General features: G+C 36.1%; 1 protein-coding gene across 2 annotated transcripts in view; it reads left to right on the top strand.

Annotated features, from left to right (window-relative positions):
* Window positions 1–6,067: 6,067 nt before the first annotated feature.
* Window positions 6,068–25,426, top strand: part of LOC129267323 (nephrin-like) — a 29,463-nt gene continuing 10,104 nt past the window's right edge. Inside the window, exons 1-16 of one of the 2 annotated variants that reach the window (XM_064103318.1) lie at window positions 6,068–6,970; window positions 7,383–7,724; window positions 8,992–9,333; window positions 10,252–10,584; window positions 14,295–14,603; window positions 15,205–15,321; window positions 18,070–18,270; window positions 18,418–18,705; window positions 19,404–19,715; window positions 20,194–20,355; window positions 20,820–20,945; window positions 21,332–21,352; window positions 21,834–22,061; window positions 23,267–23,398; window positions 24,081–24,105; window positions 25,111–25,163. In XM_064103318.1, coding sequence (XP_063959388.1) covers window positions 6,895–6,970; window positions 7,383–7,724; window positions 8,992–9,333; window positions 10,252–10,584; window positions 14,295–14,603; window positions 15,205–15,321; window positions 18,070–18,270; window positions 18,418–18,705; window positions 19,404–19,715; window positions 20,194–20,355; window positions 20,820–20,945; window positions 21,332–21,352; window positions 21,834–22,061; window positions 23,267–23,398; window positions 24,081–24,105; window positions 25,111–25,163 — 3,067 coding nt within the window. In that variant the 5' untranslated portion in view covers window positions 6,068–6,894. Of the gene's footprint in view, window positions 6,971–7,382; window positions 7,725–8,991; window positions 9,334–10,251; window positions 10,585–14,294; window positions 14,604–15,204; window positions 15,322–18,069; window positions 18,271–18,417; window positions 18,706–19,403; window positions 19,716–20,193; window positions 20,356–20,819; window positions 20,946–21,331; window positions 21,353–21,833; window positions 22,062–23,266; window positions 23,399–24,080; window positions 24,106–25,110; window positions 25,179–25,426 lie in introns of both variants that reach the window. The other variant, XM_064103317.1, reaches the window with a different exon arrangement.

Here is a 25,426-nt window from a genome sequence, read left to right on the forward strand (position 1 = left end):
GAAAATTTACTTTTAAAGATTACACACTTTCACTCCAAAAAGGTGAAAATTCACTTTTGAAAGATTGAAATCTCACTCCATCAGGACTGGTCCCTCATCTCACTCTGAAAGGAGTGTGATAAAGAGAGTATCATTTGACTGTTGACGGATCTATTCATTCCCTTTCTTATTCTTGACATTACTGAACGTTTGAAACGCTGTTTGGTTCATCTGGGGGGGATGGATAGGGGTCGGCTTGCGAATAAGAAGAGTTTCTGTTTTTGTGAATTACACAAATCCCTGAGGAATGTTCTTTTATTGCCTCTGAAACAAGTTTTAATTTCACTTTCCTTTTAATTTTCTGTTATCAGCCACATTCTATTGGGTTGACATTACAGTCATTTTGCAAATATTGGGATTTATGTTGGTGGAAATAACTCTGACATTCCCTGAAGTGATGGGAGAGTTCGCACTCTTATTTTAATCCTCGGTTTCAGCAAGGACCTACATGTACCTCTCTCTGACAGAGTAACTTTGGTCCTTGGTGTGATGAATTATTAAGACAAACCTACTGCAGGCTTACAATGTAGATGTCAGAGGGTCACTTTAATATAGAATGAAAAAAATGAAAATAAAGTAAGATAAAATATTTATATTAACAAGAATCTTTTAGTTGTTAATGATAGTTTTCCTCCATTTTATACATACTATGTAGTTATTCACATTTGATTACATGAATGAATATTTCATGAAACAAGTAATTTTCACTGACAAATCTGCTCTTAGCCAATCAGATGCAAGGATTTCAGTAGCTTATAACAATATTCAGTGAAAATCATTATTTGATTCATGAATTGCTTTTATATAATCATGCATTTTTACAATTTCTCCTATATCATTTCTGTTAGATGTGTGTTGATTGGGCCACTAGATATGAATTTTTGGATGTAGTCAGATTGGATTTCTAGAAAATATGACAGTTAAGCCAGGAAAGTCATGATTGTCTGGAAGTTGAGCTTCCATTATGTTTGCCTAATCTTCTCTTTTTCCAAATGAACTCTGAGGTGATAGGAGAAAGTATAATTATCATGCAGGATATGGCTGTAAACTATAATGGAGAATTTGACAGGATAATTCACCTCTTTTCAATATGTGCAGCTGAATTTCCTGTCATCGATAAAAACCCCCCCAAAAAGTATCTTTTTCATTTTTTTCTTTTTTGGTGTTGATATGGAGATTCCTCGTTTCTTCATAATTCTGTATCAGAGTTTATTCCCTGTGAAGGAGTTAAGAAATTGATTGGTCTGTAATTGTCAGCACCATGAACAAACAGGAAATCTGAGAGAATTTTAGACTTTATTTTGAACACTCAATGGGTAGGCTTGTCTGAGCTGAGTTGTTTAACAAATATGGTTTGACACTTCCTTTTCAAGAAGATGAAGTGACGCCATTGGCCGCAAATTAAAATAAACCTTATTCCACATCTGTTCAGGTGAAGGCTTTCTGCCCTTTAGGTCCCTTTAGATTGACATGGCAAGTATATACATGTAGAAGTACATGTAGCAGTGTTCACATGACTATTTGAGCCTTATGTGAAACGTCCACCTTACAGGGCAGTACTATGGGCAATTCCATAAAATATGTTCGTCCGACCCCCTATATATTGGACCTTCATCAAGATTTCTGTCTCTGATTTCCTGTTCTTTTGACAGTCTGTAATGTTCTCAAAGGACCATGACTTGGTCAGTACATGTATATGAAGTGAAGTAAGACTCAAGAAAAATGGGGGTTGGACGTACAAAAAGGTTTATTATGTTATGGAATTGCCCACATGTAGTAGTGTTCACATGACAATGCCATAGTTTAAACTTGGTTTCCATGCATGTACATGTGCATGTAGCAGTGTTCACACGACTTTGATACAGCTCTATATAAACCTGAAGTGTGTGAGAAGTCCACCTTGATAGTGGGATGGGGCAGTCGCAGGTTTCACAAACCATTTTACATGTACATGACTAACTCCATCTTGAGACTGTCTATTGAAATACTTGGGTTTTTTGTCTCACCTGCATAGCAGAGTGAGACTATAGGCGCCGCTTTTCCGACTGCGGCGACGGCGGCGTCAACACCAAATCTTAACCTGAGGTTAAGTTTTTGAAATGACAGCATAACTTAGAAAGTATATGGACCTAGTTCATGAAACTTGGCCATAAGGTTAATCAAGTATTACTGAACATCCTGCCTGAGTTTCATGTCACATGACCAAGGTCAAAGGTCATTTAGGGTCAATGAACTTAGACCATGTTGGGGGAATCAACATCAAAATCTTAACCTAAGGTTAAGTTTTTGAAATGTCATCATAACTTAGAAAATATATGGACCTAGTTCATGAAACTTATACATAAGGTTAATCAAGTATCACTGAACATCCTGCATGAGTTTCACGTCACATGACCAAGGTCAAAGGTCATTTAGGGTCAATGAACTTTGGCCGAATTGGGGGTATCTGTTGAATTACCATCATAACTTTGAAAGTTTATGGATCTGATTCATGAAACTTGGACATAATAGTAATCAAGTATTACTGAACATCCTGTGCAAGTTTCAGGTCACATGATCAAGGTCAAAGGTCATTTAGGGTCAATGAACTTTGGCCAAATTGGGGTATTTGTTGAATTACAGCCATAAATTTGAAAGTGTGTTGGTCTAGTTCATAAAACTTGGACATAATAGTAATCAAGTATCACTGAACATCCTGTGCGAGTTTCAGGTCACATGATCAAGGTCAAAGGTCATGTAAGGTCAAAGAACTTTGGCCACGTTGGGGGTATTTGTTGAATTGCCATCATATCTCTATAAGTGTATTGGTCTAGTTCATAAAACGTGGAAATAAGAGTAACCAAGTATCACTGAACATCTTGTGCGAGTTATAGTAGTTTTCAAAATCAGCACTGCTGCTATATTGAATCGCGTGATGCAGGTGAGACGGCCAGAGGCATTCCACTTGTTTTAATCTACAAATGTATGACACATCCTCTATTGGTTGTCCATTATTTTTTGTCTAAGACACCGTTCTCACTACCGTCCTAAAACTAGTTCACTGGAAACTAATTTAAGGTGTAATGAGAACGGTTGAAGCGGTCTTGGAAGCGATCTTCCAGAAAGCCACCTCACGATGTAGTTTTCAAGCTCGCTTTGCCTCGTTATACTGGTTTAAGCGTAAGTGAGAACACAACCGTTCTTCGGGAAGCGATCTTCGCACTGGGGCATGTGAAGACTGCCTACGCTGCGATTTCAAATTTCGCGCAAAACTGAGAGTGTACCCATAACAACAAGACGGCTTTCCGTGAAGCGGTTTTGAAACCACTTTCGAGTGATCAAATGGGAATGCTAGCAAAGTGATCTTCCAAACTGGTTTTCTGACTCTGTTTCCAGTATACTAGTTCTTACATGTAGGTTTGTAATGAGAATGGTGTGGAGTCAAATGTATTGCTGTACACATGCTTGACCAAATTATTTTCAAACACTCCCTTACCAAGATTTTTCTCTGTGTGCAAAATAACCCCCTAAACAAATTTTTTGTGGGCTTTATGTACACAATTTGGCCCCTATTTTTGTCGCCAAAATATGACCTCGGGGGAAAAAGCTTGGGGGAAAACATACATGTACCGTAAACACGTTTGGCTAGTCTTAAAAAAAAAGCTTTGGGATAAAAAAAAATACCCTAAATAAGTTTGACCCCGCGATTGATCAGTCTTTCAAAACCACCCTTTTTCTTGAAAATCTGTGTTTTTGATACCCTTTTAATAACGAGTTTACGCGCGGACGGCATCCAAAACTGAAAAAAACACCCCTTTAAATGCGTTTTTTTTGGTCACGCATGTGTACAGCAATAAATCTGACTACCCCCCCACCCCCGGGGGTGTCTATGACAAACCATCTACGGGTACATTTTGGGCCTTCAAGGAACTCTTAAATTACAGAGCCAAGAAGTTTTACACAATATGATACATGTACACAAAACAAGATTATAAGATATCAATTTCAGGATGGTCTTGCATGAGATCAACATCCACTATATGAACTTGACTACTGGAACACCTCCAGGACTTCATTTATATTCATGTACATTGTTGGTTGGTTGGTGGCTTGGTCAGCTGGACAACTACTGCATGCTAGTGACCTGTTTTTATGCACTTTTTCGTACCCCTAGGCCAATGTTTATAGTACTTCGAGTCCGATGTGTTTCTCCATTGTAGCTGGTTTGCACTAATTTCGCTGTTTTCATTGCACTTTTCACTAATTTTTGTGGTCATTTGCTGTGTAATGAACTATGTGTAGATTTCCTATCGTAATTGTGTTTTTTGTATAAAATTCTATGAGTTAAACATGGGAAATTAGCTTGAACAGCTTCCTCCAAAAGTTCAATGCACTAGAATTATAAAGGATGTCATTAGAATATACTGTAAAGAACACCTCTAGATTTGACCTCTTGTACTTTCATAATTTGCATTCATATTGTGTATGTTTGTCCATGACATTTCTAAATATCCATGAATACTGTACATACATATTCAATGCAATTCAATTGAAGACTCTATTCCAGACACCTCATAAGCAGAGGTCCATATTCATATACAAACTTCATAGTATACATGTACATCAAGACAGACGCACAGAGATAAAACTAGATTAAACGAAGAACAGATGATTATGTATAGAGTAGAACAAGGTATAAAATAATCACACTAGAATTATACTAGAAACAAAATGACAGCAGATCTAATTAAGGAAATATACAAATGGCAATATGTGTGTGTGTGTGTGTGTATTTGAGTTTTGTCAGACGTGTATCAATCAGATATGATTATTTACGTCTGGGACCGACCTTTAATGTCACCATCCGAAAGACGTGACCAGGGCTCGAACCTCCGCATCAATTTGTAACTTCCCCACAGCTTGGATTACAGGCGCACGCCACAACGCCCAGTTATATGAGTAACTTGTTTCAATAAAAGACAAATATACATAACTTTTTTAGTAGATCACGACTCATGACTCTGCCATTAAATTGTTATACCAATGCTTCCACACCTCTGATGTATACCTTGTACCACTGTGCGATGGGTTAACCAATAATTCAAGGAATAATTCTAAGGCAAAACTGGATTATTTCGTATAAATTTAATCTCTGAAAAAATGAACTGTTCTTGATCAGTTTATTATTTTCTATGTGACGCCAGGTCACCCTTATAATCAGACTCAGCAATAACTTTTTATTGTTAAAATCCACTTTGAAGTTATATGTGCACGTATGCTGGCAGGTTATTGCAACAATTGATTGGCATATAATTTGCATTTATTGTGAAACATGAGGATGATTTATAGTAGTATGAATCTCATTGTTATCATGGTGTGGGTTGCTGTTAAACCACAAAACCATTAAATACCTCCAGCATATATACAAATGGAATTGAATAATAATACACCACTGTTTCCGACAGAAAGACAGAAACCAGGGTTTGTTCATAGATGTGGTTTCACGCTTCAGTCAAGCTCACATTATTCATACCTGCTGGGACTAGGCATTGCACCACAGCTATCATGAATGGTATCACGGCTAATAGTCCTGAAACATCTCAAACTATCCCTGATTCCATACCCAGAATGCACCTTTCTTACCATATCGTCTTGTGGAAAATCCCCCTTTCAAATTTCAGGAGTCTGTGTCGCATTCTTTTAACAGGAATCCCACTTTGAAGGCACTATGCATCTTTTCATAGCAGCTTTTCTGTATTCCTATTGGTTTGTCTATGATGAAGTTTACAAATTAAAAGGTCGCTTGCGAGATTCCAGCGCGGAAGATGAGCATGGTTCTGCCTTTTGATAAGGTATAGGTGTACATAAGTTTAATAATCGTCATCATATTGAAATTCAGTGAATATATGCACTGATACGACAAGAAACCTCAAGAAAGTTTAAAACTGTTATTGGTGATTAGTTTTGACTTCCTTATGAATCATTTTTTAGATTTTATGAGTTTATTTTAGGTAGGACCAACTGTTTTTCTTTGTCTTATTACTTGCACAGATCCGGAAGGGATGCTATAATTAAACTGATGTCTGCTGATTGAAGGAAGGATGTAACTACAGTTATGATCATGTGAATGACTTGGTGTCAGTCTGATCAGTCCTCACTCGTACCTCCGTCGATGTAACAGGAAAAGGCCCAGTGCAAGCAGGGCATCAGGCGATTATCAGGGAAAACTTGGCAGCGTTTGACAAACAGCGGATCAATTGCCTAATGTAGCAGAAAACCTCTTTCATGGATTCAATAAAGCATCAGGACTGGTTTGTAGAGCAACGCATTTAGACAGCTGGATATCAAAAGGATACTGAGGAACAGCCTCTTTGCGGACCAGATTTGTTGGGTAAACTGGAGAGAAAGCAACATCATTAGCTGCGGAAAGTGAACTCTGTGATAAATATTTGATGAAAGTACAATGGAAAGAAGGATTTAATGAATTGTGATTGATATCATCACAAAAGCCGCTGCCAAATTGGTCCAAATTGATGAATCTGAAGTTTTTTCGTGTAGCAAAAAGAGGATTGAACGCAGATGGCCAATTAGCTGGAAAATTAGGAGTCCCTCTGGAAATATCTCCAATTTGTACCGGATCGCGATGAGCGGTGCCAAATCCGTGCCCCAAAATAGCTGTTATGATTCCAGAGGATCTGTGGGATTTCAGGTTGTTGACAACATTCCAGTCTGAAAAATAGATTTATTTAGAATAAAAATAAGCATTCAAGGAGAACATTAATGATTCCACAAGGGTAAATATAGAAACTCAGAAGCTGATAGTTGAAAACATTGATTAGCGTTATCTTGCAACTTGAGTTAATTACAGTGGTTACCATGGCAACTACTCTTTATTACAAGTTCTTCATCGTCTCTTTCTTGTCATTACTATGGAGACCATGGTCACATTTAGGTGAGTACTGACAGCTATTGTGAATTAGTGACACAAAAATATGGTAATAAAGTATATACACATGTGCTTACATTAAAAAAATAATGTTAATGACTGATAATACAGTCATGTATTTCCTTAATTTCATCAAAATTATCTTTTTGATAATTTCACCTCCCCCCTCCCACGAAAAAGTGATATACCCTAACATTGAGGGATAAGGGTACATAAGTGCGAAGCTACATAGTCCATACTGTAGTTTTGTACAATTGGTATAATTGAAACCACCTTTGTGAATTTGGGCCAATGAGAGATGATTCTCAGAATTATTATCTCTAACATTCTTTTACAACATGATATTTAAAATTATAAGGTTGAGAGTGCAAGATTGATACTAAATTCATTTTTCTTTCTAATTTTTGTTTCTCCTCAGTGATTGATGCTCAGCAAACGGTTGTATCAACGCCTGAAAATCTATCCGTCAAAGAAGGAGAAACAGTGACGTTAGTTTGCAGTTACGAGCCTAATACGACTGAATTATATTTTGGCTCGCTCTCGTGGCAAATGGGCTCAAGTGTGTTAGCAGCATACAGTTGCCCTAATGCTTGCAGCAGAACAAATCAAAATACAGACCATTATTCTCTGGATGTTGATTTAATATCAAGCGGTAACTTGACAATCAGAGATGTTACCTTGGAGGATGATAATGAATATCAGTGTATAGTCACCACTTTCTATGGGACAGCAGGAAGTACATCTCGCCTGATTGTAAATGGTGAGTATTTGTATTAGAGCACCATATACTGTACATGTAGATAGAATATAAAAAAGAGCAATTTGAAGGGGAATCCAACTGAAATAGAAACTTGTTTCGAGAGGTGACAGTTTGAACTATATCGGACAAACAATAAGAAAGTTATGAATTTTTAAAAGTTGTAAATATTGGTAATCACTATACACATGGAGACTTCAAATTGGCCACATATGGGATGTCATAGTGATGTAAGGCAAGGACTACTCATCCATGTACTCCAATACATAAAATGGCTAAAATGTAATTTTATTCAAAAGTTTTCTTCAAACTTTAGTTTTCTTTCATGAGGATATAAAACAATACTACCTGGGTTATATTTAGATTACTGCCCTAGGGGAATATGTACTGAGAGAAAAACCACAAATCCCTGATAATTTAAAGTACATGGCCTATGGGAAAGTTGTCCTTGCCCTTGTCATAATTTACCTACCCAGTTGCCAATTTGAAATCTACATAGTCTTAGGGATCTCAATTTTAAAACAGCCATAACTTTCGTATTGCTTGTCAGATTTCTTTCAAACTTTCACCATTCTGTCACATTTATCTCCATTCCAACACAACATTTCATTACCAAGGCTAGATTCCCCTTTAATTTGAAAATATTTATGCAGAATATTTGCCAATGTTGTCTGTTGTGTTTAGTTCTGCAATATATGTTAACTGCTCAACATGAAATCACATGTTCACAAGGGGATGTCAGCATAAAAAAAAAACGTTACTCAAACGTGATACCAACCAAGTCTATATATATATAGCAAAGCATATTGACTTTTATAGAAAGATATACATGTAGACCTGATTTTGGTTACTGGACTTTTGAAATAAATATTTGCCAAACTCTTATGTACAAAATACAGTCACATTATTTCATAACTTTTTGCACCGCAGCGCATACTCCATGATCGGAATAGAATTCAAGATCGCAACACTGTCAAATCCCTTTACACAAAGGTTGAAAGTGGATTTAAACCTGTGTGAGGGGTCTTTGATATACTCCATTCATCTTCAAGCAATCCGCAGTCTAGGTTTTTGCAGTCAATTATTGTTTCCCCCTCTATGGCAGTGGAATATATTCAGAAAATTCAGTCTATTATTACTTCTCACAATTCCTCACCAAAGATCTTGTCATAACATCAGTGGAATATATTTTTCAAAGATGGGCCATCTCAATACAGTGTATATCAAATGGTCATCTTCATAAAGGATAACCATTTTTTTTTGTCTCTAGTTCCCCCAGTTAGCTTGAAGCTCTCGGATACAATGACCCCAGCTGGCCATCAGCAAGGTGACATTGTCCCCGTTCTGTCCGGTCAAACCTACACCATCACCTGCACAACAGAACCCGGTGCTAACCCACCAGCAGACCTAGAGTGGACGTCCACCACTGCTCAAATCACTGAGGAGGATCAGGTTGACCAGCCAGTGACCGCCGGTAGTAAGCTGACGGTGTCTAGTAGGGAGGTGACCTTCACAGCATCGATGGCTGACCATCTGACAGCGGTCACTTGCGAAGCGACGCATCCTGCTCTAGCGACGTCCCTGACAAAATTTATTCAGCTTGATGTGCAAGGTACGTTGAGTTTTCTTTTTAAGAGCAATACTCTGGCTATCTTGCTATTATTTTTGAAATTCAGTGCAAAATTTGCAATTAGCCAATCAGGTGACCGTATTGTAGTAGCATTTAACAGTGACTTGTGACTTTGTTTCAAAGCAACCTTTATTATAAAAAAACAATTGTATTTTATTTACCCAGTGTAGCCAATTCAAATTTTATGAAACTGCTCTACCAGATGGCTCTGAGTAATATAACATATTATTGTCATTATTAATCTATGATGATAATAACCTATTTAAGCTAGAAGGCATTAGGTCCCATTGTAAAAGTCTTCGGTATGACTTGGAACAGGTATCAATTTTTCAACCTCCCCTTCACGAGGCAAGAGCTGTCCCAGGCCCCATAGTGGTAAATGTCATAAATTGGATTTATATTCAATTTAAACCTGCAGATGGCCAATCATTTAGTATACAAAATATGTCTACAAAGGCCACAGTTTTCCTTGAACATTTGATCATATAAAATATACAAAAGATCCTGTCTATGAAGACCACGTTTCTTGCCTCCCTTGGTTGTTTTATATGGACAGGTTTCACTCTTTTCTCATAGCACTTAATAACTGCAGGAGACCAGCTCAAAAAGAAATACATTGAACCCCACTTATAGTGACCACCAAAAGAAACACATAATGTGGCCTCTGTAGACAGGTGGGTGCTATAGACAGGTTGTTATACACACAATATGCCTCAGAACTTGGGAATCGGTTTTTAGTGGTCATTACAGGCAGGTGGCTTCTATAAGACAGGTTCTTATATAAAAAATCTGCCTCCTTGAGAATTGGTTCTTGTGGTCACTATAAGCTGTTTTAGAGAGGTGGCTGCTAATGCAGGTTTGTCTATATTTTGTAATAAACTCATTATTTCTTTCCTCTAGTCCCTCCTGAGAATGTAAACATCGCTTACAACGCTGTCATCATCTCCGACGGAGGAACACTAACACTAGATGAAGGCACCCCAAACACCATCACCTGCAAGAGCCTTGGAACAAGACCAGCCTCTGCGATCACATGGTACCTCGATGGGGTACAAGTGGCGTCCGGGATCGGTAGACCGGTGTTTACCCCGAACGACAACGACAGTCGGTTGCAGGACGCATCGAGTAGCATCATCATCCAGCCGTCAAGAGAACATCATGAGCAGGTTCTACGTTGCCAGGCAACCACGTTTGGCATCAGCCGTGACGTCAGTATTAGGCTATCTGTTGATGGTATGTAGAATTCAGTGTTTATTAAATCTGGGGTGTATTATGGAGCGATGTGGAGCGTTGTGGCCCAGTGGATTAGTCTTCTGACTTTGAAACAGAGGGTCGTGGTTTAGAATCCCAGCCATGGCGTAATTTCCTTCAGCAAGAAATTTATCCACATTGTGCTGCACTCAACCCAGGTGAGGTGAATGGGTACCCGGCAGGATTAATTCCGTGAATGCATGAGCGCTGAAAGGCAACTCGAGCTAAAGCCGGGGTAATAATAACAATGTGCCTCGGAATAGAATATTTCTAGATAGATGGCGCTATATAAATGCCTATTATTATCATTATTTCTTTGAAAAAGAAATAATGATTTATTATAATGTATTGGGCAATTCCGTGAAGTATTTAAATAGTAAATGGTGATTTTTTTACCTGATTGCCATCAAAGAAAGAATGAATGCTTGCAGGCAACCAGAGGACCAACGACTTGAAGGGATGGTCCGGACTGAAAGTATTTATAACTTAATAAATAGAGTAGAATTCACTGAGCAAAATGTCGAAAATTTTATCAAAATCGGATAACAAATAACAAAGTTATTGAATTTTAAAAGTTTAGCAATATTTTTTTTAAACAGTCGTCATGAATATTCATTAGGTGGGCTGATGATGTCACATCCCCACTTGTTCTTTTGTATTTTATTATATGAAATTAGGTTTATTCAATTTTTTCCCTCCAAGAACTAGAAAAATTGGTTTGACAACTGATTTAGTGCATTAGATATTTATTGCTGCAACTTATTTCATTATAAGGGAGACATATTATTCACACAAGTATGAAATAATGAAAAAAAATATGATTTTATGTAATAACATAAGAAAACGAAAAGTGGGGATGTGACATCATCAGCTCACCTTATGAATATTCATGAAGACTGTTTTCACAAAATATTGCTAAACTTTAAACTTCAATAACTTTATTATTTATTATCCGATTTTAATGAAATTTTCGGCATTTTGCTCAGTGAATTCTACTCTATGTAATAAGATATAAATATTTTCAGCCCGGACCATCCCTTTAAGGTCCTCTCTGAGTTACCTGATGAGGATTTAAATACTTTACCAATGGGCACTAGTGCACCAAATGGAAATCGAACCCGGGTCACTGGAATCCGAAATCCCCACTCTACCGACTGAGCTATTGCGCATCCTATTGGTACATTAAAAATGGGGGTCTGGTGACTGTTTCATGAACCTGTTCGTAAGTTAAGAGCAACTTTAAGAACGACTGGTGATCCTTTCTCGTGGTGGTACATGTATACACCAAAATATTCATTGGCAATGGTTTAGCAAGTAAGAAAGGTTCACCAATCGTTCTTTAAGTTGCTCTTAACTTTAATACGAACAGCTTTCAGTATGAAACACCCTCCAGGTGTACACATAGATTGATTAAATCGAATTCCCCATTTACATGAATCTTGCTCTCAAATGCAATCAAGAAAATAAACCCTGAAAGAGATTGCTCAAAGCTTCACAAATTTGTCATCTCTTCCAATAACCTTTAAGCATTTCCTTGGCAGCGAAAAGCTCAACATTTTTTTATACAAGGAATGGTTCTTGTTTGACTGGCACCAGGAAACATATAAATGAAATAATCTCTCTCTGGACCGAACAAGGAACATCTCACTAGGAAATGATATTTGACCTTCAATTGCAAAGCAAGAAAATAAATTACAAATGGGGGTTTTCTTAAGAGCCAAAAGAGAAGAGTAATAAAAACTATGAACTTGTGAAGTTGTATATCAAGTCAATACAACTAAACATTTAGGATCAAATACAATGTATGAGCTGCAAGTTTTTCTTAAAGTTGAAAAACATATTCTACTCTATATATGTATTTCTTGAAAAATGTCCTTCCTTAATTTCATAATTTATCAAGAGCTGCCGATTAGTAGGACTATTCAGGGAAAAGTTACACTGAATAGGATTTTCCCCCTGAAATAGAAATAGGATTTTTGAAACTTAATGTTGATTTTTGGTATGTTTTTCAAAATTTTAAAGAAAACTAGGATTTTATGCTTGAAAATAGGATGAAAAGAAATGAACAATAATAAAGTTTTTTTTCACAATTATATTTGGCAGCTTTGCATTATCCATTATTTCATATTTTTTCCCCGGCCTGTAAATCAGAGCAAGTAAAATGGTTTGAAAGCTAAGAATTTACTCTGTTCTACAAAGCCAAAGAAAATAACAAACTGTAACCTGTTGTTTTGAATTGAAGGATCTTATATGTTCCTAACTTGGTGATCTTTTGATTTTGTTGCTGTACCTGGGGCCCGTAACACAAAACTTAGCAATGATCGTAGGACATTTTTCTACGATTTATTCCATTGATTACAATGTACAATCAATTGTGAAAATCAAGCGTACGATCAATTGCTAACCCTTGTGTTACAGGCCCCTGGTTGTTATCTAAATTCATAACATGGTAAAAAAGGACAGCATTGCGGCATTTCCCTTATGTTTACAAAGAGAAATTGAACAGTGGATGGGGGCGGCACGCATGATGGTTCAAAAGAAGTAATACAGTTGTGATCAGAAGTTAGTGAACCCTGCCACAAAACACACTCCTTCATGCTGAGTGTTGAACGTAGACAACAACAATACAATGTTTGGTGAACCCATATAAACAAACTTCATTGAATGTAATATATCATCACCTGACTTCACAATTGAATATCTAAAATATGGCAGAACTTGAACACTTTAAATATGTTCATTTTCTGATGGGGTTCACTACCTTTTGAGCAACACTGTACATGTACATGTCTTTGTATTGATCACAACTTGAAATTAGATGTATTCAATAGGATTTATTGTTGAAACTTTGTCTAATCCCTTGTTATGATGAATCTGTTTTCATTGAATGTTGACATCCTTTTCAATTTTGTTTTGATTCTTTGTCTTCTCTTCCTTTCACACGTTTCTTTTCTTTGTTTCTTCTTCCTTTTTCCTTGTTCATTTGATTTATTGATGCATTTTTCTTACAATGGCTGTGATTCAATAACATGATCATCTTCATCTTTGATGGAAGTAAAATTTGATAAGAGTTACATTAAATGGATAATCCTGGTCATAGCTTGTATAGGTTTCCATGAATCAATGTACTGTACATGTACATGTATATGAATCATGAAGAGGTGTAAATATTCACATCTGAATGGTACACACTTTAAAACACAAGTAAGCACCGACAATAACAATGGTCTGTAGACAACACACATTACTATTATCAATATGATTATTACCATCATCACCATCATCATCAACATCATCATCTTCATCATCATCATCTTCACCACCATCATCATCATCATTGTCATCATCAATCGTCATCATCATCACTATCATCATCAACATCATCATCGTCATCATCCTTACCACCATCATCATCATTATCATCATCGTCATCATCATCATCATCATCATTGTTATTGTTATCATTTTGTTGTTGTTGTTATTTTACTATTCCTTATATTTGACATCTCTTCTCTGGCTAGGTCCACCTGACCCACCGGTAATCAGTGGTATCCCTGACGCCATCATCATCATCGTCATCATCAATCATCATTATTATCATCATCGCATCATCATCATTATTGTTATTATTATCATTTTGTTGTTGTTGTTATTTTACTATTCCTTATATTTGGCATCTCTTCTCTGACTAGGTCCACCCGACCCACCGGTAATCAGTGGTATCCCTGACACCATCGATGAAAACCAGCAAACCTCTATCACCTGTGAAGCCGACAATGGCCACCCATCCCCCTCCTTCCAGTGGTTCATTGGCAATAGGAACCTCAGCGCCGATGCAACGCTTCAGGTGTCTGCAGACGCCAACAACCGTATCGACGCCTTGAGCCAGCTGCGGTACCTGCCTCTGAGGGAGGATAACGGTCTGGCGCTGCAGTGTAATGTTATCCACAATCAGCTCTCACAGCCGATGAAAGTGATGAGTGATATCCTTGTTGTTAATTGTGAGTTGAATATTTTTTTTTTGGGGGGGGGTTGGGATTCGAGGGTGGTGGTGGTTGTAGGAAGGTTAGAGATGGTATCAATGAGAGTGCAAGTAGTTGTGTATTTTGTCGTAATAGTGATGGGGATGGTAGTGGAAACTTGTTGATTTTTGAAGGTTTATGACAACATCGCCAGGTTCATTATGTCGAATTATTTTACCAGAGAGTCAAAATTATTGTTTTCTGAGAAATTAAAGTACATGTACCACGTTTAATATCAATTTGTTGTAAGAAAACTTGTTTGATAATAGTAATAGTGGTGACAGGGATGTTAGTGGAAACTTTGGTGCGATTATTGAGACTGATGATAATGATATTGATATGATGATGATGATGATGATGGTGATGATGATGATGATGATGATAATAATAATGTGCTGATTTTTCGGATTATTATGAAAGTGATGATGATAATTAGAAAACTTAAGATTATTATGAAAGTGAAGATGATGATGATGATTACTGATAACGATGACAAAATATATTAATTTATGTACTTAGACGATGTTGATGATGATAATGATAACAAAATATATTACTATTATCTTCTTCGTATCCTTAGACTGTCCGACGACCGTTGAGGTCACCATCTGCCCTGAGGTTGAAGCGGGGTCATCAAAGGTCATGGTTTGTCGATCCGGGGCCAGCAATCCTGCGTCTAATCTAGTCTGGATACAAGGTATAACCCAGTTGCAACCCAGTCATTCATTTGAAGTATTAAATCAGGATGATGTTTACATGTAGTAAACTTTTTGTAAAGTATCCAAGACCTGTTCTTAGGTACCAAGTCATTTACGCAGGAATATATCATTTAGCACAAGAAAAGGTCACCAGTCGTGTTATGCATTAACTTACAAAACTGCTTCGGGAATGGTTCCCTTCTTTGACTGCGTTGAATTGGGGACACAACATTTGCTTTGGCAACAATTGCTCCAGGGTTTATTTCCTATAAGATAAAGGGTTAGGGAATAGGGTTGCAATAGGGTTTTATGCTAGGTTTAGGATACGATATAGCATTAGATCCATGCCTCTTCCATGGCTGCCTCCCCCCCTCCATTAGCTCTGTGCGAATCAATCATTCCAGTAGCTTATCACAGAATATGTCTGTGTACAAATCTGATATTCCAAAGAGTATTTAAAGTTTGTCAGCTAAGATTGCACAACAATGACAAATATATGCCAACCAACCCCCCCCCCCCACACACACACATACATGAATACAATGACTTAAACAAAAAAACAAGACTAACAAGAGCTGAATGAAATAAAGCACTTCAAACTTAATTTTAATGCCACTTGTAAGAAATATGAAACCATAATTAACTCAAAATAAACAGCCTCTTTTAGTACAATGCACCCTTGAATATAAGCCACTTCAAGAACACTTTATAAAATCGGAAAAAAACATTAATGAAGGTTGATATCGATAATTGGAGAAATAATCAGTGATTTTGATTTAGTTATCTTCCTACAACAATGAAGTGGAAATAAATACCAATAAAGTAAACGTAAGTATAAATGAAAACTAATTCAAGGTATACTGTACAAAAAGTTAAAACCAATACTAGAGGTCGATACTGGTAATTGGATAAAATTATTTCACAAAATGACTTTGTTGCACAGATTCAGTTATCTTTCTCCAACAATGAAGTGAAAATAAATACCAATAAAGTAAACGTAAGTATAAATAAAAACAAATTCAAGGTAAAAAAAAACCAGAACAAATTATTGAGGTCGATACTAGAAATTGGTTTATCCAACTTATAAATTGGTAATTTGGAAGAAGTTATCTTTCTGCAATGAAGTTGACAATTTTTAATAATCTCTTCAACTCAGATGCCTCTTACCATTCATACTCTACGCGTCATTCAGCAGATCTTCACCAATATCTTCCAAAAACTAAAATTACCCCAAATTCTCTACATTGTAGAGGAATCAAGCTGTGGAATGATTTAAATAATGACATTAAACAAAGTAAAACCCTAAATAAGTTTTAAAAACTTTTGAAAGTTGAATTTTTCTCTCAGTATAAAAACTCCTGCCAATAGCACACTGTAGGTCACTATGATTTATAATTATTACTTCTAGTTTGCTTGTTTCTTTATTTCCCCCTATATTAGCCCATTGTTTCTTTTCTATTTTTTTTAAAATTGTATTTACATGTTATTTGTTGTTTACTCTTTATGTATTTCTTACATTGTTTGTATTTAATTGTATCATGGTGGTGCCCCACCCACAAGTTTTTTTAAATGAAAACTTCCAGGGGCTCCCAATCCCATGTTTTTATCTAATTTGTATATACATTTACCTGTATTTTTATGATTGATTGATTGAAATTAATTTTGAATTGAATTGAATTGACAATATCCATTTATATCAATGATAGCATTGCCTAAAAACCATAAGCTGATTATTGCTTATATTACACACATTAATCATCTAACAATATACATATCTTTTAATATTACTGTACTGCAGACAGGTTTATGATGATGGGGGAGGGGGGGTTATCTAAAAATGACTTTCATTATGTCCAGTAGATGAAAGTATAGGGGTAATACACACAGTTGTATATGTAGAGGTGGTTTCACTATTACCAGCAAGTTACTTTCATTATCTCTTGAGCCGTTTTCTTCTTTTTACTATTCATTTTTTATTATTTTAGGTTTTTTTTTAATCCGTCCCCTCTTGTGCTACTTGTGGCCACATTGTGTGTCATTTATCATTTCCATGTTTTCAGAACGACTGAAAAAAGGGAAAAAATAAAAGAAAATGAAGTTACTTCATAATTGGTGCGCTGCCAAGAGAATAATAGGAAATTGGTCATCCACATTCACAAAGCTTTTATTTCCTGTTATTATTTAATAAAAACAATAGTACAAAAATACATTATTCACTATTGCTGATCTCAGGAATAAGAAGAGGTTATAGAGAATAATTATTGTCGCACATGAAGAAGTAATAATACCATAATAGCGCTTGAACATCATATTTATGTATAGTGTGTGGCAAAAATAGTTAATAATGACTGATCGCCAAACAAAAAGATATAAAAATGAAGAAGAGTTATTAAGATATTACACTAATACATGTTTGTATGGTTATACTTTTTTATGTGTAGGTGTTGAATACGGGAATTAAGAATGTTTCATCATATCTTGGTGTCAGTGCAAGAACACCCTTAGCAAAGCATTTTCATGCACCACATCGGTACAGAAACACCCTTACGCAATGCACTTATGCGTGCTGCTAAAGATGTTTTTGCGCGCATGCAATGTGCAAAAGTGTGGTGTTAAGGATGTTCTTGCACTGACACAACAATATTTATGTATAGTATGTTGCAAAAATAGTCAATAAAAATTAATTAAGTAAAAAGTTACAGGATATTAGACTACACTCTACATGGTTTTACTGTTATATTGTGCAGGTGTTGAAACGATTAACGAGCCAAACGCCTTGCAGACTCACTTCGAGGAAAGTTCCGAACCCCAAGGCTCCCAGACAACTCTGACCTACATGAGAAACTTCACCAAACAAGACTACAGGCAGAGCTTCAAGTGTTGTACCACCCTCAGCCCATCATGTGATTCTACCGTCTGCTCAGAGCCTTGCGTTCCTAATGTCAAATGTGAGTACAATCAGGGTCCAAATGCACAATATCTATAACGAGTTTGCTATCAGCCAATGACTGGGTTACTAATAATGTGCACACTGTATATCTTATTATAAATGCCAGATTATTATTAATATTATTCTTATCATTTTCCCCGCTCAGATGCACCGGAAGAACCCAATATCTCCAGGAACATGCCGGCCCGTCAAGTCAGGGAGGGCACCGCAGACCTAGAGTTCACCTGTCAGGCCGAAGGCAACCCCAGACCGGCCCTGACCTGGGTGATGGCCAATAACGAAGGTTTGATGCTTGACCAGTTGACCAAGGAGGATGGATCACAGCTACTCAGGTTCAGAGAGGTTAGACGACATCATGCGGGGGTTTACAAGTGCATCGCTAATAACAACATTCCACCAAGGAGTAGCAATCAGAATCAACTTATTGTGCTTTGTAAGTGGACAAACTGTGATGGGGTGACAGAATAGAAATGAAAGGGGTACTTGGGGCTGTAAGTGGACAGTGTGTATTGGTGTGTGTAATCGATTTTTTTTCAGGCATGTCTCGAGATATTATTTACTTCTGGGATCGACATTTAATGTCATCGACCGAAGACATAATAAGTGTTCGAACTTCCATAATCTGCATCAATTTGTGAAATTCCCACCTAGCATGGGTGACAGGTGCATGCCTCAATACCCAGTGTTAAAACCTTGTATCTCAGACTTTAAAAAAAATATAAGGGCAGTCTTTTCGAAATATAGCCACGGCTGCAACCTAATATTTCCTTAAAACAAGTCTTCTTAATTCCTGGAGAGAACTCTTTCTAGGTAAAATGTCGTTGCTACTTATGTCAAAAATCTATTCAAAAGCAAGCTCTTTCTAGCCATCCTGAATTATTTGGGAAGACATCCCTGTGAATGATTTTGGTATTTGATTATCACCAGATTTATTATCTGTGTTTATATAAATGTTTCCAATTGTTCCTGTCTGTCCATTCCACTGTGCAACATGGGGTAGACATGTGACCACACATTATTGAGATAGGGACTAGGGGGTAGGACAGATGGTTATTTCTAATAGATATTATCACACAAATATTAATGAAATTATTACCGTTACTCCACGATATCATTTGATTCTCTTTTCAGTTCCACCTACCATTCAGAACAAGGCTAACAATCGGACAACCGCAAACGAGGGCAAGAATGCCACGTTGTCCTGTGTCGTCAAGGGCAACCCGAGCATTGAGGTGAACTGGGAGAGACTCGGCAACCACTCGGATGAGCTCTGGGACCGGACGCTGGTGGTCAATACCGTGGTGAATAGCGATTACGAGAGCGTGGTGAGGAGCACGTTGAGTATTCTGAATGTACGGCCGGACGTTGATCACGGAAATTACAGGTGTACGGCAAATAACACGATTGGAATAGATGAAGCTGTCATCAACCTCAGCGGAACATGTAAGTCTGATCACTCTGACGAATAGGGTATTGATAGAATAGCGCCACCTACAGTATCTAGGAATGATCTATTTCGAGGTGCAATATTATTGTTATCCTGGTATTATTTCGAGCTGCCTTTCAGCACTCAGTGCATTCAAGGAATTCATCCTGCCTGGTACCAATCTACTTTAATTTATCGAAAGTTCATATTTGAGCTCAGAAATGTACTTTTGATAAATTAAAAGCAAATTATTATTATTTCTATTGGTCTATAGGTTCTTACTCTCATTTTTCAGTCAAAGGGTTGTAGGTTTGAATACCAGCCATGGCATGTTTTCTTTCAGCAAAAATAAAAATTACCCGTATTGTGCTGCACTCAACCCAGATTCTTTTAGGTACATATAGATGGTGCTACATGTACATAAATGCCTTGATTATTGTTATAATATTATTATGATTATTAATGTCAATTCTTTACTTTCTATTGTTTAAACAGCAAAACCAGAGCCTCCGACATCATTGCGGGTCGATGCAAGCCGGACCACATCTCATTCATTCATGGCTTACTGGCAGCCAGGCTACGACGGAGGAGTAGAACAATCATACGTCATAATGTACTGTCTGAATGACACCCAAATGGACTGCAAGAATATATTTGGTGAGCCATTGTCCCATTCAGACTCGAGCAACCCAAATGAAATGGGGGGGGGGGTAACACCATACAGGGTTGGACACCCTAGCAGACCTTAATGTTATAAGAGTTGATTTTGTAGGATTAATCTTCTTTTGGAGGAATAATTACATTTGAAGGGGTACTCCAGGCTGAAAATAATATGATTTGAACAGATAAAGTAAAATCAGACAAACAAATTACTAAACATCTCATCAAAATCAAACAAGGAATAACAAACAGCTTCAATTCAGGATAGGAATTAATTCTCTTTTCAATCATGGGGCTAACATTGAACTAAAATGTTATAAATTTTAATACTGATTAAAGTATATGCCAATTTCTAGTTCATCAGTCTTGATTTGTAGGATCATATTTTGGGGGAGGACAAACAAGACTAACGTTGATACTTTATTTTTTTTATTTTTATTATTTACCTTTTATTTATCTAGGAATCAAAGAACCAGAATATCTTTTGGAGGAACTACAAGATTTTCGCTGGTACACCATCATAGTCTATGCAGAGAATACCAATGGTAGAAGCATTGGGAGCAGCAAATTTGCAGTATCTACTGCACGTAAGTATCAATTTTTAAGTACCACATTTAGAGTTAGTTTTTAGGCAAAAAAAAACAGTGTTCTAATATTTACTTTACTAAGTTCAAAATTTACTGCGTAGTGTAGAAAAAAAAGGTAATTCACATTTGGATGAAGATTTATGAACCAAGGTTCTTCTTTGTCTTCGTTATTAATTTTGTGGATATTTTTATATATGCGTAGCTTTTTCGCTAATATCATAAATATGACCTTTCAAAGCTAAAGCTTTGTTGAGAAATTCATATCATGATTTCCATAATACCTCATTTTTCATTTATTTTTAATAAAACACAAAAAATAACTGTGCATTTCACCATTCCATTTGTAATCAGTTGTTTTTTCTTTCTTTTTCTATTTTAATGTTTAGCTCTACCTCCAAGTGGTTATGGTGAGTAAAACCAGGAATCATATTTTTCCCCAAACTTATTCTAAGATCAATTTACAGCATATTCATAAGTACTTGTTGGAAGCCATTTATATCACTTAATCCTATCTAGACTTCAATTATTGAAATTAAATTGCCAAATAAATGTTAAAATGTTAACACAAAGAAAATATTTCTGTATATCAATAAATTCATTTTTTAGATCAAGGATTAAATGGTAAAACAGCATGCCATGCATATGTCAGTGTACTAATGCAAAAATTCAAGGCACGACAGCCCATTTCTATGTGATAAAATTCAATAAATGCTTTGATATGACAAGCTATTGCAATCTGGAACCAGGTATTCCCTATGTGAATCACAGAATTCAATATTCAACAGGTTAACCCTTTGCCTACTAGAACCAGGTGATCCCTGCACAAAGCCTATTGAAATCACAAAATGAGGCATTCAACCAGTTAATTTAAACCTTTATCCTGTGCAGGTATCCTAGTGACCAATGAGAATGGGCTAATCACCTTGACCTCTGACCCGGCCATTGAATTGCCTGATGGGATCGGATTCAAGATCGAGACCAGTGCAGAGGGTCACTGTAATCCAAAGAGCCGTGCTTACCCTGCTGATGGCGCTCCGGTACAGAGACCTAGTGATCAAGTCATCATGGTTTCAAGCTTTGGCAGAGGATTGTGCAGTGTACAGGAAACCGTCAATGGTGAGTTTTGAGAACTTGAGTTGAATGCAAACTATGAATGCATTTTCTAATTGAGAACTTGAGGCGACTGCAAACTATGAATGCATTTTCTAATTGAGAACCTAAATTGAATGTATTGAATTCAAATTAAGAATGCATTTTTTTATTTCAGAACTTGGGTTAAATTCATACTACATGCATGAACGCATTTCACAATGAGAACTTGAATTGAATGCAAACTATAAATGCATTTTCAAATTCAAGATCTTGGGTTGACTGCATACTAGGAATTTATTTTCATATTGAAAACTTGAGTCGACTGCAAACTATGAATGCATTTTCTAATTGAGAACTTGAGTTGAATGTATTGACATAATACGCAGGGCAGTTAGGTTCCTGTGTTATAAGCTTGTGGGGTATTTTTTAAACAGAGGAAACAAGTAATGGTCTGCTCCTGGGTCTCCTCAAATTTGCCCAAATTTTCAACCCTCAAATTTGCACCCCTAAATGGCGTAATCTTCATAACCAAATTAGCAACCCTAAATGGCGTGAAGAGAGAAAAAAGGCAACCCTAATAGGCGATTTACCAGCGAATGGTGCTGAAATGCATCCCTTTTTGCATAAGACGTCGACGACGCCTGATTGCCTGAAACGGGACGCTTTTTCTGGAAGCGGGCGCATAGCAGGCCATGTGGAGAAAAAATTACCTATATTATTATTTTTAATCAATGATTTGAGAATACTCTTTCTCTGTTTCTTTATTACTTTATTTGCTCCCCTCCCTTTGGCTGGTGCACCTTGAGCATCTCAAACAAGATGGATATGGCGCCTTAAAAATTGTGTTCATTATTATTACATTTGTTTCATTTTTTGATACTTGCAAGTCTAAATACAGGTAATAGAGCACAATCGTCTGTAATGTTTGCGATCATTGGGATAGTTGTATTCATGAAACAAAAAAAAATTAACTATTATTTTGTATTAATGACTTAAGTACATGTATACTCTCTCTGCTCTTTTATTATTTTATTTGCTCTCCCTTTCACTTGTGCACCTTGAGCATTTCTAACGAGATGGGTATAAGCGCCTAATAAATTGCATTTATTATATTATTATTGTTATTATTATTGTTATTATCATTATTATTGTCATTATTATTATTATCATCATTATTACTATTACTATTATTATTGTTTTTAGTATTATATTTGTTTAATTTTTGACAGTTGCCAGTCTAAACACGGGTAATAGAGGACAATCAACTGTAACGTTTGCGATCATTGGAATAGTTGTATTCATCGCTTTGGTTTTCCTCGTTTTATTACTTGTCAGGAGAAATCATATGAGGAAAAATGAATGTAAGTCTAATCTTTCCTATTCTTTTAATATTTGTGACCTTCCATCCCAGAACTAACAATAAGTCCCCCAAAATGAATTTTGATATCTTAATCTAGTTTGAAAAGGCACAGCCATAGCTTTATAATGATATATAATTTGTCAAAATTGATCAACAATAACCCACTAAAATATATTAAAGTTGAATGCAATAGAAACAAAGCGAGCGCTTCAGAAAATAAGGAGAAAACAACGTTTGAAGATTGTGTTCACTCAAGTATGAAATGTGCACACTGTGCAATTTCAATTATTTCAGAAATATGTGAACATTGTTTGACATTTTTTATATTATTAGTGATGATTGTAAAACCAAATAAAGAAATGATTCAGACTTTGTGTTCGGTCAGTTTGGCATCTAAAGTGCTCAAATTTTTATTTGATGACATTAAGCCTATTTTATTCAATTTCTTGTTTCAAGCTAGAAGGTATCAAGACATTTGAGAATCTGAGTAAAGTATTATGTCATCAATATGAATAATGAGAAGCAAAAAAATATAGTGATATAACACTTCCTTGAGTTTTAAGATATTCTTTGTGATCTATACACGACTGTTTTATTGTGTAATTTAAATTATCTTTATTGTGACTCATTATATTCAATTTTCATTTGATTTCCTTTTTATCTCCTTCACTGACCAATAACAGTAAAGCTTCCAAAATCATCTATTAGGTAAGATTATGACATTCTCTCTTATTTTCTTTAAATTCTTATGGTGACAATATAATTTATCATTAGGAGTGGGCTATAAATGGGGGTTTTTGTGTTCCTTTTACCATATCTCAACATGAAATGACAATATTTGTTGTCCAAGAAAAAAGTGTGCCGGGCAAAAATCCAAAATGGCCCCGAGACAAAAAATATTGTCAATTCATGTTGAGATACATTACAAGGAATAAAAAAACTGTTGCCATATTGAAATGACAAAAAAGTATTTTTGACCCATGTGTAGCCCACTCCTTTTATCATGAAGAATATGCATTTTCTAAATTATAGTTACTTTATCGAGGTAGAACAATGTAAAAATTGACCTTTTCATACTAAAAATGAAATTTATATATATCTTAAAACTATATAGTATATAATCAATAACTAAATATGGATTTTAAACTTCATACATTTCACTGCCCCTTTTCATAAAGATTTGATTCATGATGTACATGTATTGTTTATTTTGGTACTATTTATACTCAATAATTGAATATCAATTTTAAATTGTATACTAATTCAAAATAAATTTGTCACAATTCCATTAGATCTGGGCCTGAGGGTCAGTCTTCTATTACAGCAAGACTGCTTCAATTCCCTTTTCATAAAAAAATGAAAAATGTTATAGTACACGTTTTGGTACATGTACTATGTATTCTTAGTAAAATAAAAATAATATAGAAATAATAATAGTATTGATCGTGATGATGATGGTGATGGTGGTGGTGATGATGATGATGGTGGTGATGATGATGGTGATGATGATGATGATGGTGGGGATGATGATGATGGTGTCGATGATGCTGATGATGATGGTGTTGATGATGATGGTGGTGATGATGATGACGATGATGATGATGTTATTGATATATACATTTTTTTTAACCAAAGTTTTAAAGTGCTGTTTATAATATATATAAAATGAAAAAAAAGGAAATAACATGAGAACTGAATTTGTCAATCCGTTAGATCTGGACCTGAGGGTCAGCCAACGAACGGTCAGTCTAGGTCATTCCTCAGTGGTGGGTATTTTGCATGTACGTGTCAACGGCTCTCCTGCACTATTCATTAGTATCCTGTATGGTAACACACTAATCAACTTATTAACACATTGACTCTATTAAAGGGGAATCCAACCCAAATCAAATGTTGATTTTATCGGAAGAATAAGAATCAGAAAAGGACATGGGTGAAAGTTTCGACAAAATCTGACAAACTGTGAGAAAGTTGTGGATTTTTAAAAGATGTAAAAATAGGTAATCGCTAAACCCATGCAGACTTCAAA

This window comes from Lytechinus pictus, chromosome 8 (genome assembly GCF_037042905.1).
Source record: "Lytechinus pictus isolate F3 Inbred chromosome 8, Lp3.0, whole genome shotgun sequence".
In the NCBI taxonomy this organism is placed as follows: domain Eukaryota; kingdom Metazoa; phylum Echinodermata; class Echinoidea; order Temnopleuroida; family Toxopneustidae; genus Lytechinus; species Lytechinus pictus.